Here is a 17099-nt window from a genome sequence, read left to right as displayed (position 1 = left end):
TCTATTTTATCGATTGGGTCCACCTCATACATAAATCTAATGTAATTCATACATGTATACGCAGCGTAAAAAAAAATTGGATCCACTATTGGATAAAATTAATACATCAGTTGCCAAATCAGAATGTTTCACATAGTTCAATGGCCATTCATGTGGTTTACTCTTATTTTTTATATTTTTAAATAAATAAGAGTATACATATATACATCAACAATAGTATACAGACAACTGGATTTTCAAATATACCTAACGATGAATGATACGAACCGCATAACTCCACCAAATATTAATGGACAAAGTAAACCTTCCCCAAGAAATATAAAGTGACAAACCTTCAACATCCTCAAATTTATCATCTCCAACATTCAGTAGAGACCTAATTCTCCAAATCCTTTGAAAGTTTGCGGTAAATGTTCCCCCCCATGGCTTCGAATTGAAACCCATTTGGAATCCCCCCCCAGAGAAATCCCACGTATGGTTTCGACTACTGCAATGAATCGATCCCCAACCGGTGACATCAACGGCGCGACGACGCCGTTTCTCTCGGCACAACGGGACGATTCCTCTCGTGGATCCGTGCGTCGCCGGAGGCTTCGGGAAGCGGCTGGTTTCCTACGCCGAGCGAGCAGCCGAAGACTGATGCGTGAGCCGTCCGTGTTGGTTAGAGAAACCGCCGCCGAGCAGCTCGAGGAGCGGCACAGCGATTGGGCGTATTCGAAGCCTGCGGTGGTCCTCGATGTTATCTGGAACTTCACGTTCGCAGCTGTGGCGGTTGGGGTTTTGCTTTTGAGCTGGAAGGAGAGACCGATCATGCCGCTGAGACTGTGGATAATTGGGTACGCATTGCAGTGCCTGTTGCATGTGGTCTGCGTTTTTGTTGAGTATAGGCGGCGGAGGCGGCAACGGAGCGCGGAGTACAGGCCATTTAATCCAGGAGATGAAGGGGCTTTGAGCCCACGGTTGAGCGTGGATTCGGGGCACTACGTAACTTTGGCTCATGTGGAAGAGGATAGTGGAAGGTATATATTTATATTTGATTAAGGGTTTCATTGGTATTCTATGACTTTAAGGGGGCGTTTGGATGGGGAATGTGGGATTCCCCGGGAATGGAATCCACATTCCCCGTTTGGTATTCCCGGTAATGTTTTATTATCAATAGTGGATTTTTTGGGTATATTATCGGGAATGTCATTACCTCCCTTCCCTTAGTTATTGTAATATTACCGGCGTTTTGGACTAAAATGCCCTTAAATTTTTATTTTTTTTCAAAATATCATTATTCTGTCATTGAATAATAAAAATTTTACGAAGGTTAAATTACAAATTTATCCTTAAATTATTTTATATTTACAAAAAAAAGTCTATAATTAAAATTTTTTATGAAGTTCAGAGGTTAAAATAAAATTTTACCCTTTCATTAAACCTTTTTTTTTATATTTTTAATTTTATAAAAAAATTATATAAATATTATGAATTTAATTTTTTGAAGAAAATATATAAATATTTTACAACTTGTAATATTATACAAATATATAATAAGGACAATTTGGTCAAATATACATTCCAATAATCTTTTATTCCTTTAACCAAACACAGTAATCTTACATTCCTGCTAAACCAACCAAACACAAAATACAACATTCCCAGTAATCATATTCCCTGGTAATCTTTTATTCCCACTGATAATCTTACATTCCGTGAACCAAACGCACCCTAAGAACTTAGGCTTTGCTTGGTACTAAATAGGAAGGATAGAAAATTGCTTAATCAAATGTTTAAGATTCAGAACCTCTATTTTATTTACTGCTTCTTATTGGTTAATTGGTGAGTTGAGATGGAATACATTGTTTCTTTGGTGGCAAGCGCGATGTCGGTTTTTTAAGCTGTGGGGATATGTAGAGGAGTTCAAAAAGTTGTATTTCATTAGTCATTTTGGTAGTTGGAATAAATAGGTTTTAGGCCCCATTAGGTAAAATGCAACTTAGAACGTGTTTCGTTATGATCTCAGGGATGCAATTAAGAATTTGATGGAGATTTCTAATTTCCATTTACTTTTTCGGTGTTACATGTTAAGTTGTGCAAATCTGTCACGTATATTGAAGTTGTAATGTGTTATGAGAATCCACCCTTTACATTTCAGATTAGTTGAATTAAGTGTTTGGATTTTTGGGGGTATATTGTTTCTATTTTATGGTGTATTTTGGATATATTAATCTCACCTATTATAGATTGTGTTGTATATGATACTTTAGACCCCATTTAGTAGCTAATCGTTTGAAAATGTTTTCAGTGGTGTTGCAAAGCACCTGGAATCTGCAAATAATATGTTTTCGTTCATCTGGTGGATCATCGGATTCTACTGGGTATCTGTAGGTGGTGAGGCAATGGCTCGTAGCTCCCCCCAGCTTTGTTGGTAAGTTCTTGTGTCCTCTTTCCTGGGTTTTAATTGTTTGAGAGTTCGAAGTATGTTTGCTGGTAATTGGATCCTAACTCTTACAATGCATTTCTCTTTGTAGGCTTTGTATAGTGTTTCTTGGTTTTGATGTGTTCTTTATTGTATTCTGTGTTGCACTGGCATGCATCATAGGCATTGCTGTTTGCTGCTGTCTTCCATGTATTATTGCAATCCTATATGCTGTGGCAGATCAGGTAACTTTCACACCCTCTTGCGTGTAAGATCGACATTTTCGTATATGCTTCATTAATATGTTTGCCTGCAGTTGATCTTGAATTTTGTTCTTGAATATCTATTTTTGTAATGAGATGGCTAATGGAGGTAAATATGCCAGATTTACTTATAACCGCCTAGTTAGTGTGGGGAAGGCCACTTTGTGTTATTGCATGAATTTTGAGCTTTAAACCCGAATCTAATTCAACCTGGATAACTGTATCATCACAGTGGAGTGTGGACAATTTAATGGTGTCTGATACACATTTTGGATGTTGTATTTTACTTGATCCTTTAAGCACTTTCAAAGTAAAGAATATGCTGCATTTGAACAACGGGATTTAGTTGAGCACATTTAAGTTAAATATTTACGGACCCTGTTGTCGTATGGCTCTAGCAGTAAGACGGATTTACTTGGATTTATTTTCATCTTTCCCTTTTTGGTGTACTTTCCTTTTTTACTGGTTTCATATGGCCTCTTACATCAGGAAGGAGCTTCCAAGGAGGACATTGATCAGTTGCCAATATACAAATTTCGAAAAATTGGCAAGGGTGAGAAATTTGCCGGTGATGTCAAAGGTCCTGTCGGGGGTGTAATTACTGAATGTTGTATTGATTCCCCTATGGAACGAGTGCTTTCCGAGGATGATGCAGTAAGATAATCTCCTTTTTTATGCTGTTTATTTCTTTTCTCCTTTATTGTTGCTGAGCTGAAACCAAACTGGTTTTTTCATTATTGGGTTAATTCGTAGGAATGTTGCATCTGCCTTTCTGCTTACGAGGATGGAGTTGAGCTAAGGGAACTTCCTTGTGGTCACCATTTTCACTGTGCCTGTGTAGATAAGTGGCTGCATATCAATGCTACCTGTCCTCTCTGCAAGTATAACATTTTAAAGAGTAGTACCTGTGAGGCAGTGTAGGCGAAACGGGCATATTCGGGATCTCTGCATATGATTTAGCTTGAGAGCATGATAATGCACGGCATACCGGATAGACCCGACACAGGCTATCATATCCTCGTTCTCGTGGTGATAGTTGTCACAACTGTTCCATCGGAAACCATGAACTCGGTGATGGGCTCGGCCTTCATGGAGTTGTATATGTAAGCATGGAGTCCAAGAATCCGTTTGGATATGTTCTTCTTTTTATTGTTCGAGTTGAGTTAACTCGGTTTAAGACTTCATTTCACTCTTTCTGAATTACGCTTGTATAGTATAATTGTGAATTTCATAATAGTAACTGAATTATTTATTAAACTAAGTTATTAGGTCAAATTGAATCATTAATAATCATAGAAGTTTAATGGTGAATTATTAAACTAAAAAGTTATTAGGTCAGATTGAATAATGATCATATAATTGTGAATTTCACTCTACTTTAATAAAATATTTAAATATCTGGAAAAAAGTAATATCTGATAATTATAAAACATAATTTCTTTGTTAAAAATATAAAGTAATTATTTTAATCCTTAAATTTTGTTGTGCTTTTGTTCTTAAACTTCTCTTTTTAAATGATCAAAATTCACGCAGATTTTAATAATGTTACACTGTTACCTAATTTGATTAACTTCCTTTCTTGACGAAATTTATAATTAATTACAATAAAAGTTTAAATTATTTGAGGGTAAATTACATTAATAGTTACTGAACTTCTAAAATGTTTTTATTCTGGTCGCTATCATCAAAGAGTGAACAAAATTGAAAATTCCCTTAACGGAAGTGTTTAGATTTCGATAACTAGAGTGAAAGCGTCATAAAAATTCAGTGATTATTGATGCAGTTTAAATTTAGACTTGACCCAATTAAGACTCAGACAAAGAATTCAACTAATGTTCATACCATAAACTAGAACTGTTCATATATGGTATTTCTTCACATTCATGGTAGTTGACTAGCTGCTGGCGATTGTGAATTCTTTTCACTGTTTCCTTGTGAAAAGAGATCCAAGGTGAAAAGAGATCCAAGCAATAAGTAATTCTCCTTTATTATATGTATATTACTCTGCGGGATCTGGTCTGTCTTCAATCATTCTTCTTTCTCGATCTCTACGCTCTAAAAACATGCCTCAGGGAACCCTTCAAGTTGTTCTCGTTAGTGCCAAGGGCCTTGAGAACACAGATTTTCTCTGTAAGTCCTGCTCCTTAATCCGAAATTTTACTGGTTTTTGTTTTTATTTACAAGTTTACTCAATTTTAGCGTTATCTGTTAGATCTGGGTACATTTCAATCCTTTTAGCTGTTTTCTGTTACGATCTCATGACGATTTCGATCGGATCAAGAATTTGAAATCGCATCGGAACTGCATTGACCAATAGTCGTTTAGTTCTTCCTGTTTATAAGATTATTATATAGGTAGATATAGATTTTCACATGTCAGATCTGATATGAGTATGTGTTTGGTTTTTCAAAGGAATTTGGTCAAACGCCTTGTGTTTGTTGCTTATATCTTCGTGTTTTGTGTTTCTGGGAACTGAAAATATGGGGAACGAGCAGGTGACATGGATCCTTATGTGATTCTCACTTGCAGAACCCAGGAGCAGAAGAGCAGCGTTGCATCAGGTTGGACTTGTGATCAATCTAAATTCTTAACACATTTATTCATCTGCCTGGATAATATATCGATTATCATGATTCAAACTTTGTTCTTAATCAATAATTTTCTCAGGAAAAGGATCAGAACCTGAATGGAACGAGAATTTCGAATTTAACATCTCTGAAGGTGTTTCAGAGCTCAAGGTGAAAATACTGGACAGTGATACTGGTTCCCAGGACGATTTCGTTGGGGAAGTAACGTTAGTATTATCACTATATCCTCTCCTATAACTCAGATCTAGTAAACATATTCGGACATGGATATGTGCTCGAGACATGTTTCTTCGATGGAATATCATATCCGAAATTGTTCTCGAAGAAGATGCTTTTGGATTGAGGCTCCTGTTTTAATGATAATTGCAGCATAGCTCTGGAGCCTGTATTCGAGGGAGGGCACATTCCCCCAACTGCATATAATGTCATCAAGGACGAAAACTATTGTGGGGAGATTAGAATTGGCCTCTCTTTCACCCCAGAGGTACTTTTTGTCTTTGTTTTGTTGATGTTTGAATCTGAATCTACTGAACATTCGCCTCATACAGGTGAATGTATGAGTCAAATGGTAACTAAAATGTAAAATCTTCCATTGCAAAATGCAACAGGAACATCAATCCAGGGATTACTAAGTTGATGAATCTTTTGGAGGGTGGAAGCAGACAACTTACACTGATTAGGCTACTTTTAGTTTTCAGTCCTAGTTTCTGTTCCAGCAACTAATTATCCTGTTTGATTTCGAACTGTTATCGTGTGGCTTCGAGTTTTATTTCGGTTACTTGTGACACTGGGACATTATTAATAATTTGTACTCTCAAATCATTGTCAAACTGATTAAACCTAAGGCATTTAAGGTTTTAATGCTAATGTAATTAAAATCTTAATTGCTAATCACTCGGATATACGGTAGATGCTTATCGGGTAGATTATTGTGCTTAAAATCTAATGGATACCCGAAGCATATTAAAGGAAAAAACAAGATGCTGTTGACACCTTAGATTATAAAGCAGCCCTTTTAGCATTGTTAACAGAGAACAAGGTGGTTCAAGGCGACGGTGGATTAATGCCTTTGATTAACACAGCTGACTATTTAGAACTAGCCTTTACCGGTTTACCCTATTCTACGTTTTTCTAAAGAAGCATTCCAAAATACAAAAAGCCAGAACACCAAGAAGTTAAAAACCAAAAAGATGTCAGCTTCAAAAAGAAATATCTAACCTGAAGTTGACTTTAGATGTCCGGCTGAGACATGCTTCCTCTAGGACCGCTTTATATCTAGGAATTTGCCACCTTGTCTGGCAATTTCTTTTTGCCTTTCCTGTAAGATTTTTTAGCAGCAGTAGTGCTGCTTTTAGGTAAGCCAAGGGATGGAGGATTCAGAGGGAATTGTTGTTGCTGAACGGGTTGCCCCGTGAGTGGTGCAAAGTTCCTCTGAAAAGAAAAACTATCCTTTGCGGGACTAGAACTTGCGAGAATCTTGAAAGGCGACTCGAAGAAAGAATCAGACCAATCAGACCAAGAGCTCCCAAATGGAATTGCTGATAGCTGCCCTGGAGTCTCGTCATTCATTTGTGCGGGAACGGTTTGGTTTTTTTTAGGCTCTTCGATCTTGCTTGATGATTTCACTGTCAAATCCACATATCAAATGGTTTTGCTATCATAAATCTTTCCAGCTGCAAAGTCGAGAATTTGTTTGTTGGAAAAGAATTTGCCACCAGCTCAGTTGCGTGCCCGACAAGTTGTTTTGAAGATCCTTGTTGCAATCCCGCATCTTTGTTTTTATACGCAACTGAGCTAAAAAGAGTTTTCTTACAGATGCTATGTTCAGTTCTTGTTTCAATTAGACTCTTCTGTTGCTGGACATTAGCGATGGACGTTTTAACGAGCCCTTCACTGATAGCTTCCTCTAATGGTATTGCACCCGTCTAGGCATAGATCGGAGCAGAAAAAATGTTGTACTTCATTGGCAACCTGCTCTTGCTCAAGGACAGCAAGTGGTGTTGAAAACCGACAAGTCATGTCAAGCTTTTTCAACTTCTTGAACTTGCTCGAGTTCTTAGTTTCTACATTGCTTCTCTTGCTTTCCATTCTTGTTTTACGTAGATTCTTCTCTTGCAGGACACTCGAAGCTGGAGTTGAAACAAGACCTTCATCGGCAGCATCCTTATGTGGTACCCCACCTTTAAGAGTCTTCATTGTAAGTTCCTGGCATTGCTCTGAAGAAAACAAAGGCTGTACTTTTGATTTACTGTCGCTGGTCTTCTCACTCTCCAACTTTTGTCGCTGCTTTCCGAGAATATCTGCGTCTTCAATCGGCTTTATAATCTTCTCCGTTAGCCCACAATGCGATTTCATTGTTGAAGCATAGGCTTGCTTTGCTGCCACCTCTGGATTGGAGTGAACATTTAACCGCAGATTTGATCTGATTTGCTTCATTGGCATGGCTTCACATGTTCAAGGCCACTAGCCACCTGCTTAGGTTCAAGCAGGTCAAGCTGATTCGATAACCCTTGAGGCAAATCGAGCTCTTTCTTATTCTTAGATTCGCACGAAATCTTAGAGTCCATGCTGCTCTTCTTTTCCGTTTCATTTTCATCGTAATCATCATTACTTTGTCCTTTCTCAAAGGTCTCGGTATCTAGGTCGGGTAAGATACTCCTATCAGATGTCTCCCCACCTGCAGGGAGAAAAATCAGAAATGTTTCGCTTGTAAGCCGCTTCCCGAATCAAATTCTCAAGTTGGTTGGTAACAACTTAAAAGGGTTTATAGTTTTCCACCCCTCACCTATAGCGAGCTCCACCCGTCGGTAAGATGTTTCACTTTCACTTTCTTCCTCTTAGCTGCTGGGAGTTGCTATTATAAACAGACGGCAAGGATAAAATCACTCGTCTAAATACAGGATTTATCATTAATAAAATGATATCGTAATTTCACTTTTGATGCGGCTTGCATCATTGAAATTATTTAATTTAAATCTAGCATGTGAAAATTTGACCAAGTGAAATGATAACGGAATCGGATGAAACTAAACTTGGCAAGGAAATGCAGAAGCTTCGTACAAACTTACTGATTCATCTGCATCAGTTAAAAATCTGCCATCGTTGTCCTTCTTTGGTAAAAAAAGCAGTTTCAGCAATCTCTCCAGTTTCTAGATAGCGAAGAACAGTAGTTTTTGAGCAAAAAAACATAGCCGCTGACTGGATCGGTGTAATACTGTAGCAGTCGTAATTATTACCGATCAACATCAAAAAATACTATGCATGTTTAAAGGAACTATATGTTTATAACTCCGCAGCAGTTAATTTATTATACTATCAAGGTAAAGCTTTAGGCAACATGAGCACAAGATATTCACCACAAGTTATTTTTGGTATGTATGTACAAAAATCGAGGGCATGAGCCAAGTTGGACTTGTCCGAGTATGATTAAAATAAAATAAAATATTCTAGGGGACCGTGCGGATTCGAATTCGAAAGATATATCATACCGGATATCTTCGGACTCCATATACATTCCTTCTAATCTTAACTTCTTTAATCCACCTTGATGGTAAATCATCATCGGTTGATTTGTCGATTACAACCTGAGATTTAGAAAAATCAAGACAGCATAAGTTATTCAGTAGCTATAAGAATAATACGATTTTATGTCTCGTAAAATATATCCTAAATACGGTACAACTTTTTGAGAATTTTTCTAGAGCGGGAATCTCTTTTCTTTTGCTCAGGGTTTCTCTTACTCGGTACTTCAATGCCAAGAAATCGTAACACCTGTGGCTCGGAATAGAATTTAAGTCCAGTTGACGGATCAACATATACCTGCAACAAGAAAGCAGTTCAATAAAACTAAACTTGAAATATTACAAAGAGAAGAAACGAGTTTAAATTTCCTCGTGTTAGTAAATGCATAGTCATAAAAGAAAATCGTTAGTTAGCAATCTTGTTCGTTCATGTGTCGGTAAGAAAGATACAATTCAGATGCCTATGAGACATAGGACAGGACATTGATGCAGTAAGGCAAAAGCAAATCCATGAAAATACAGTATTACAAATTCCTTGCGATACAAGAAGAGGGAAATGCACCGTGATTCCTATGCATAAAAGAAAACACTAATTCCATATACCTTGACTCGTCTTCCAGAAGTTAAACCACTCTTTCGGGTTTTCACCTCCACGAGCCAATCCTTAGGTAGCCAATCCAGACGTTTATTTTCTTTTACAGCAGTCTGTATGAAGATCGAATAAATAGAAGGAAGCAGTGAAGGCTATGAACTTATTTGAAATGTCGCCTTAATTGATTATCAGAGCTCTACTCTGTTAAGATACCCGAATACATCGCTGACTTGGAATACAATCCAAATCCAGCTGATGGATTAACGTCTATATGCAACGAATGACGAAAAGTAAAGTTAACTAACCACACTTACAACCGCTTGATCGTTTGCAGATGACTATATTTTTCCTTGAAGTTGGCAGCTCTTTCCATTTTGGTATATCGGAGAAGATCATCCTTGGTAAATAACCTTTGACCGCTTGCCGGATTCAGATATTGCTAATAAAGAAAACAAGACACATAATTTCCCCAGATAGACGTTAATCGACACCGATCGAAAACATCGAATTTATGTCACCATATCATCAATCATCAAAGCATGTACCAAGAAATCAATGTTTCGGTGCCACGAAACGTCTTCCGGTGTAAAAAACGACAAGAAGAACATTCCAATGTCTAAAAAGGATCTTTGAACAGAACGAAATCAACCTGTCGTCACGCGCCTTTACCACCTAGTACCAGCATTTCGAAGAACTCCCATTCACATGCAATATATATCCCCCAAAATGCAAAACCAACAGAATCAAACCTCAATCGGTCCCTTCGGCCTCGAAATCTCATAAATTCGAACAAAATAGAACCCTCGTTTATTCACCAAACCCCCAAATTCAACATGAAGCAATCCGCAGTTATCATTCGAGATTCGACTTCATTTCTTTCACATGCAACTGAAAAAACAGCCGATCATCGACTAATACAGATTACTGTAATCTCTGGTCTTATACTTCATCAGTCCATTTTCTCTTTTACTTCACTGAACATTCTTCAGAAAACAATAAAATAAAAACAAAAACACACACAAAACTAGCCGAGTAATAACTAACAAACCGTGATTCGGCGACCGGTCTTTTGAAATCTGAACTCTCGGGTCCAGCCAGGGGGAAGCCAGTCCGGTGAAGTTTCTACCGTCATTGTCACCGGAGATTAGATTTCCGGTAGTCAAATACTTGTTTTTGATTTGTACGAGTAGTTAGTTGTAGTAGTAGAGAGAAATGGTCTTTGTTGAGGTTTCTGTATGAGCTTTGGTCTTTGCAGTTTGTCTGAAAAGTGAACTGTATCTTACGAGGTATAACTGAAAACCAGCACGTGGCTTTTTTTTTCTCTTAAGATTCCCAATATTAAGCGTGTTGTTTTTCTATTTTGATCTATGAATTAATTTTTAATAAAAACATGACTATCGAAAATTTAAACTTTAAGCACTAACAAAACGAGTTTGGTAAAGTAATTATTGTTATTCTTTAAGATTTTAGATTCAAATATTATAAATTTTAGGGGTGTGATCATTTAATATTAAATGATTAAGAGTTATTTTAAAAAAATTAAATTAAAAATTAAACTTTAAAAAAATGGATGGACTAAAAATGATCAAATTAAAGTATAAAGGCTAAGTTAATAACTTAAATATAGTCCATGGACTAATATAAACATTTGACCACCATTCTTATCTACTTAAAATTTCCACACGAAATTAATACGTTTTCCAAATTTTAAATTTTTTCCCATTAATTTACTATTTTACCCATAATATATATATACTTGAAAATCCTAATTCCTAACCTAATTTTTCTCCCTCTTCCCCCAAGCTCCATCTCCCACCCGCGCCTCCTTGCTGCTCTTCTTCCCAACTGTAGCTGTTTTTTTATCCTCCGCCGCTCCTTACTTCTCTCCCGACTCCGGAAACCGCCTCCGTCCAGAGAAGGTTGCTTCAGAACTCGTTCAGCGGCAATTCGGCAAGGCAATAACTTCAGATTTGCGTTAGGTGTGTGTATATGTTGATTTACTTCGTTTTGTTTAGCTTAAGTATTTTTCTTTTGGCTTTATGTTTCTATTTTCTAAAGATGTTTTTGGGTTTTCAGCTGAGACAAGTTAAATTCTTGAAAAAATTCTAATTGAAAATGCAATACCCTAATATTTATGTGGTGTGTCTAAGACATGGAATCTCTTGTAACCATCATAGAAATTATTTATGAAATGCGTTAGAGAAGCGGGATCTCTGATTTGGTTCTTAGCCTTTTATTGCTGAAGTGTCTTGGTTGTTATTTCTCAGGAACGTATTGCCAAGAACCATTTAAGTAACGCTTTAAACTTCACAATCCTCTATTGTTTCTTTGTTACTTTCTCCAAGTCAACAGAATCATTTAGGATCCAATTCAGTAATATTATTACACATGGAAGTTAGAAACTTTGGCATGAGTTTGATGATGATGGCATCCATAAATGTTCACTTTCAATTATTACAATAAACTAAAACTACCCTTAAACCCCTAATAAAATAATTAAAAAGGCACTACGAGAAAAATCAAGAATCAGTCATACGAATTTATATCAACCTGGTTCCTTTCCTTTTATTTTCTCTAAAAATAGAAGATTTTAAACTACTAATTATTACCACAAATCTTGATTGGTGTTTCAAACACTAGATCGGCTGACTAAGAAGCTATATTTGGAGGCAATTCAAATTTGTCTTATCTGAGCTTCTGTCAGCTGAACTTGCCTGTTGGTCCTCCCATTCTTGACCCCTACCAGCCTTCTTTATCATCTTCAATCACACTCTCATCCATCCAAAAGAGAATACTAAATAACACCCACCTACCCTTTTCCCAAACTAACCATGAAAAACAACATATTCTCCTTAGTCAGAGAATGTTATTTTACTAAAAGAAAATTGTTTGTGATGATACAGTAGTAGCTGTTTAATAGGTGAAAATGTCTACCAATTCTAGAATGCTGTTCTCTTGATGCAATATTTTATGTAACTTATTTTCTCTCTTCAATAATTGGTTGTGGTGCCTTTTATCTTTCGCTCATACGGTTTTTATGGTTGGAATCTTATCCCAACTTTTTTTTCAATTTGTTGGTCATTGGTGTGTAATGTTTTGTTCTGAAATTGATCTTTGACATATATTCTAATAAGATCTGATTTTGCAGATGGAACTGGCATTTTTATTACCTTAAAGTTGGCTTCATGGAGTAAGATTCCTTGTGCTGAACTTTGATGGCATGCTAGTGAGCTGCCCCAATTTCGTATGGAAGAATCATCTGAACTGCATGATCACAGGGGCAGCAGTTTTCCCTTACCAAATTTGGGTTCCGATGTTGTTAGCACACCAAGAAAAGCCGGAAAAATGCTTAGTAGTAGTAGTAGTGGATTTTCTAAGAAAACACGTGTTGGTCAAATAGAAGACACTATGATTTCAACTGGAGTTGATGACGTAAAGGATAAGCCAGGGTGTAATTCTACAAAATGTAACTTATCAGGTTGTACCTTTTTTTCCCCTTGTTTGGAAATATCACATTAATTTGATGTAGATTTAATTCAGTCTAGATAATTGTCTGATCTTCAAGAAGGTTTTTGTCCCCGTAATGTTGGTTAATGGTCAAGTTGCCAGAGCTCATCTGATTCTTTTATGCTTTTGTTCTGTTGCATTTTAGTTTCCGAATATGTGGCTCCTTTTTTTTAGTTGAAATTATTGGAGTCAAATGTTGGAGATTATGCTGATTGTTTGTTTTCTCTTTTTTGTAAAATACATTCCAGATAAAACACAAATGCTGAGACAAAAGAACAGCTTTAGTGGCAAGAGAGGTGACAGGAAAATTTTCAAAGTTCCTATGAAGCCGAAATCTGATTCTTTCTCCAAGAAGGGTGGTTTTGCAAGCTTTACTCTGGCCTCTGGTGGGAACAACTTCCTTGGTATGTCATTGTTACCAAAAAATGGTTTTTATTAACATGTACACTTTTTTAAAGCTGGGTTTGGTACAAGCCTAACCAATTTGTTGGTGATTGGTTGTATGATATTATCTATGCATTTCGTTTAAATTAGCTACCGATTGCATGTTTCTGTCTTTTTTTTTTTGCACCATTCACCTTTGGGAACCAATTTCAGGATTGTATGGACTGAAGTCTGATGATATAAATGATGTCTCCAAGCTTGTAGAGGATTTATCATTAAATGAACTCCTTGATGGTAGATTCGAGCATCCCATTTTAGGCGGTGAGAAGGATAGGAAAGCAACTAACACAACTGAAAATTTTCTACATTCTGTTAGAAAGGTGTTCTCCATTCTTCCGCTACGAAGAGCACAATGCCACAATGTTGCGGATTTAGACAGTTCTTCCCACATGAAAATGCCCTCATGTACACTGAGCTCTGTTTCTGTTCCGGCAAGTAGTGTTAATGGTGATAAAGAAGACACTTGTTCTGTAGACCCATCGCCATGCAACAAGGTGAGTTTTTGAGCAGAAATCTATTATATTTGATCCTGAAATCAACCATAAATTAAGTAAAGATATCGATACCTGTGATACACAATAAAACACTCCTGCCCTATTGATAGGAGCCTTTAGTAATTTTCATCTTCCACCTTTATTTATCTCTTTACTTTTTGCAACTTTTCCTGGTGTCAAGGTCATTTGACTATTAAGGCCATCTCCAACCCTCATCTCTACTCTACAGCATCTCTATCTCTACTCTAAAGATGAAATAATAATTCATCTCCAGCACTATCTCTACATTACCACCAACTCTACTTTATTCAAAATATTTAACTATTATAATATTGATTTTGCAAATATAAAATAAAACATATACATTTCTAATAAATGTCAAGATAAAAAACATAAATCAAACATTCATAAATAACATTGCGAAAATACAGAGAAAATTGGAGAATTAAGATCTCTTCCATTCTACAATTGGAAAATTAAGATCTTGTAATTTAATCTACTTGAATTTATTATATTATTTTTATTTTATTGTGTAGAAATTACAATAAAAAAATAAAAGATAGAATAAAGAGAAAATAATGTAACACAGAAAAGGAAAAGAAAATAATAAAAGAAAGTAAAAAAATAAAAACCAAAAATCAGAAAAATAAAAAAATGTAGCGCAACTACAGTGCAACGCCAATTGTAGCGTTTTACTATAGTTGGAGCACTTTCTCTACTCCAAAGTGGAGATTTTCTTTACTCCAGCGATGCGCTAGAGATGGCCTAACCATACCATGCTCAGAAATTCTTTTACATTCTGTTACGGGAAGGTTTTTTTTTTAAAATTTATGGATGCTGACAGGTCATTAACTTTGTACTTAATCTTGTTCCAATCACAGGATTCATCTGGCAAGTGTGAAATGCTTGCCAGTCCTTCGGATTTTTCATTGTATCAGCCCAAAGATATTTTACAGCGCTTGGCGTTACCTCCACCAAAAGATCTGGACTCTTTACTTCTCGATGCAACCAAGCCTTCAACATCCACAAGGAATAATTCTGATACTCGTTCAGGCAAGCAAATGCTCCGCCGAGCTAGCTTGCCACCATTTCCTTGGTCGCATACTCTTAATGGGTGCAGAACCAATCCTGATGCGGTTAAGCTCTTATCAAACAAGTGCATGTGCCAAGGGCGATGGGGAAAAGTACCAAACACTTCCAGTTCACCTGAGACTGCAACTGGTTGTTTTTCCAACTTGGAATCACTTGCCTATGATCCAAGCCTGATTCCTTCCTTTCCAAAATTTGGTAATTCAGAAGGTGAAATAGCATCGCCATCTGGTACTCTTCATTTATGTGAACAGCGTGCAGAACCTCTTGCAACTTATGCCAAGGCTTTTAATGTTCCACAAGGTAACAATTTATTGAAGGGTAGCTTCCTGTTCTGTCCCCGCCTAGAGATATGCTGATCTTTTCTGTAGAAGTTTTGGGACTAAAAAACTCTAGGTCGAAATGTAGGGCATGTGGCCTGATATATATTTTTGCCATTCTATTGTTTTAACATAGACAAATTTATTGCCATTTCGGTTCTCTGTCTGTCATTTCTCATTTGTTGTTTCCTTTTTGGTGATAGTTGGACACTGTCCAAAATATTGGCTGCAGCTCAAACATTATGTGACATTGCGACAAAACCCTTGAGGCAGAACCCAGATGGCATTATAAGGTGGCCAAAGAAGCCTTCACAAAAGGCCATGAAAGCTCGCAAGTCAAAATCAATTGAGAAATCGGATGAAGTATATGCGACGACTTCTTCATTGTTGGGATCTGACAAACTGTTGAGATGCGACACGGACCATATAATTCTCTCGAAAAGGCCTAAGCTCTCTGTAGTCGAGAATAAGAAGGATCTCAATCACAAAAATGGTGTTAAAAAAGCACAGATGGCTTGGTCTACACCTAAATCAAGTAGATCATCGCCTGGCAAAACAGTGAGTGATACAAGACATTCCACTGCCAATGTAGTAAAGATGCCATGTACGAATCTTCCGGCAACGGTTTTGGATAAGCCTTGCAACAGTCAACATAAGTTACGGAAGCTAATGCCCGTAGACTGGAAACGGGGGAGAGATAGGCTCGACTAATCAAGTAATCTTTTCTTTTTTTGATGTAGAAGTTTGCATTCCATAAATATTACTATTTATCAACCCCTCCGTGAGGCTAAATCGGTGTTCCTGGTTGTATGTAAATATATCACGTTGTAGGCTGTGTTGTTGCTGAAAAAGGGGAAAATGTTACAATGGTAGTATCAAGGGATAGTTGTAGAATACCGCAGGTGAATTCTTTGCCTTGTATATTGTATAGAGCAATTGATGAGGCAATAGAAGTTTCAGTTTCTCGCACTTTGGCTTTTGACCTTTGTTTTTCTTCAAGGGTAAACTACAAAAAAATGGTCCCTGAACTTTTAGGATACTTATATTTTGGTCATTGAGCTTTTAAAATGTGCATTACATGTATTGAACTTTTAATTCGTTTTATCACCACCGTCACTGCTGTGAACTGGTTTTGTAAAAGTTTAGAAGTTATGTGACCAAAATATAAGCGTTCTAGAAGTTTGGGATATTTTTGTAGTTTACCCTTTCTTAAATTGAGGTTGTATTATTTTATTTTAGGGTTAACTACTTTAAATATCACTCATCTTTAATCTCAGGTTCGAAAATACCACTGATGTTTCAATCTTGTAAATTTTATCACTGACCTTATGTTTCACTACAATTATGTCACCCTGTTGTTAATGTCTTAACGGCACAATGATATGACATCTTCATGTCGTGACATTGCTATTGTGGTTTTTTCACAAAAACGACGTCGTTTTAACGCTAAAAATACCCAAAATTACGTTGTTTTGTTAGAATCATTTAATAAAATTTTACTTTTATTGGATTTGAACTTGTAACCTTCAAACTAAACACCCAACCACCACACTAATTTAATAATCTGATATGTTTTTAACAAAATTAATATATTTGTTAAATTGCAGTTGTATACTTCAACGTCCGTCGACCTTCTTTGTCACTGATGAGTTGCTCTGGGTGGAAAAGCTGACGATAAGGACCAGTCCTCACTTCATCAATAACAGTGGGTTCAAGATCTACAAAAACAGCACGAGATACGCGCTTCCCAGCTTCGATTTCATTGAAAAATGTGTTGAAAGCATCACCACAAACAGTTAGGGATGACAAAAAAATCCGAACTCGATGGGGAAAATCGAAAACTGAATTAAACGAAGACGGGGAAAAACCGTTTATGC

The 17099-nt window shown here is 36.7% G+C and overlaps 3 protein-coding genes across 4 annotated transcripts; all 3 read left to right on the top strand.

Annotated features, from left to right (window-relative positions):
- The first annotated feature begins 333 nt into the window (after nucleotides 1-333).
- LOC120185997 (E3 ubiquitin-protein ligase At1g12760-like) lies at nucleotides 334-3834 on the top strand. 2 transcript variants are annotated; one of them, XM_039190060.1, is made up of 5 exons: nucleotides 334-1019; nucleotides 2291-2413; nucleotides 2517-2649; nucleotides 3157-3321; nucleotides 3421-3834. In XM_039190060.1, the coding sequence occupies exons 1-5, from the start codon at nucleotides 475-477 to the stop codon at nucleotides 3586-3588; spliced, it is 1134 nt and encodes a 377-aa protein (XP_039045991.1). In that variant the 5' UTR covers nucleotides 334-474; the 3' UTR covers nucleotides 3589-3834. The 2 variants fall into 2 exon arrangements, with proteins under 2 accessions (XP_039045991.1, XP_039045992.1); XM_039190061.1 differs by having other exon boundaries at nucleotides 2294-2413; nucleotides 3421-3833.
- A 690-nt stretch (nucleotides 3835-4524) lies between these two features.
- Nucleotides 4525-6050, top strand: LOC120185979 (elicitor-responsive protein 3-like). The gene is made up of 5 exons (XM_039190041.1): nucleotides 4525-4797; nucleotides 5163-5228; nucleotides 5335-5461; nucleotides 5625-5739; nucleotides 5864-6050. The coding sequence occupies exons 1-5, from the start codon at nucleotides 4731-4733 to the stop codon at nucleotides 5885-5887; spliced, it is 399 nt and encodes a 132-aa protein (XP_039045972.1). The 5' UTR covers nucleotides 4525-4730; the 3' UTR covers nucleotides 5888-6050.
- A 5086-nt stretch (nucleotides 6051-11136) lies between these two features.
- Nucleotides 11137-15490, top strand: LOC120185940. Its single transcript, XM_039190018.1, has 7 exons — nucleotides 11137-11347; nucleotides 12517-12558; nucleotides 12647-12846; nucleotides 13124-13279; nucleotides 13473-13813; nucleotides 14695-15205; nucleotides 15426-15490. The coding sequence occupies exons 2-7, from the start codon at nucleotides 12554-12556 to the stop codon at nucleotides 15488-15490; spliced, it is 1278 nt and encodes a 425-aa protein (XP_039045949.1). The 5' UTR covers nucleotides 11137-11347; nucleotides 12517-12553.
- Nucleotides 15491-17099: the final 1609 nt, after the last annotated feature.

Source organism: Hibiscus syriacus, unplaced genomic scaffold (genome assembly GCF_006381635.1).
Source record: "Hibiscus syriacus cultivar Baekdansim isolate YM2019G1 unplaced genomic scaffold, ASM638163v2 tig00113156_pilon, whole genome shotgun sequence".
NCBI classification, from domain to species: domain Eukaryota; kingdom Viridiplantae; phylum Streptophyta; class Magnoliopsida; order Malvales; family Malvaceae; genus Hibiscus; species Hibiscus syriacus.
This window is presented reverse-complemented; position numbering and strand designations above follow the sequence as displayed.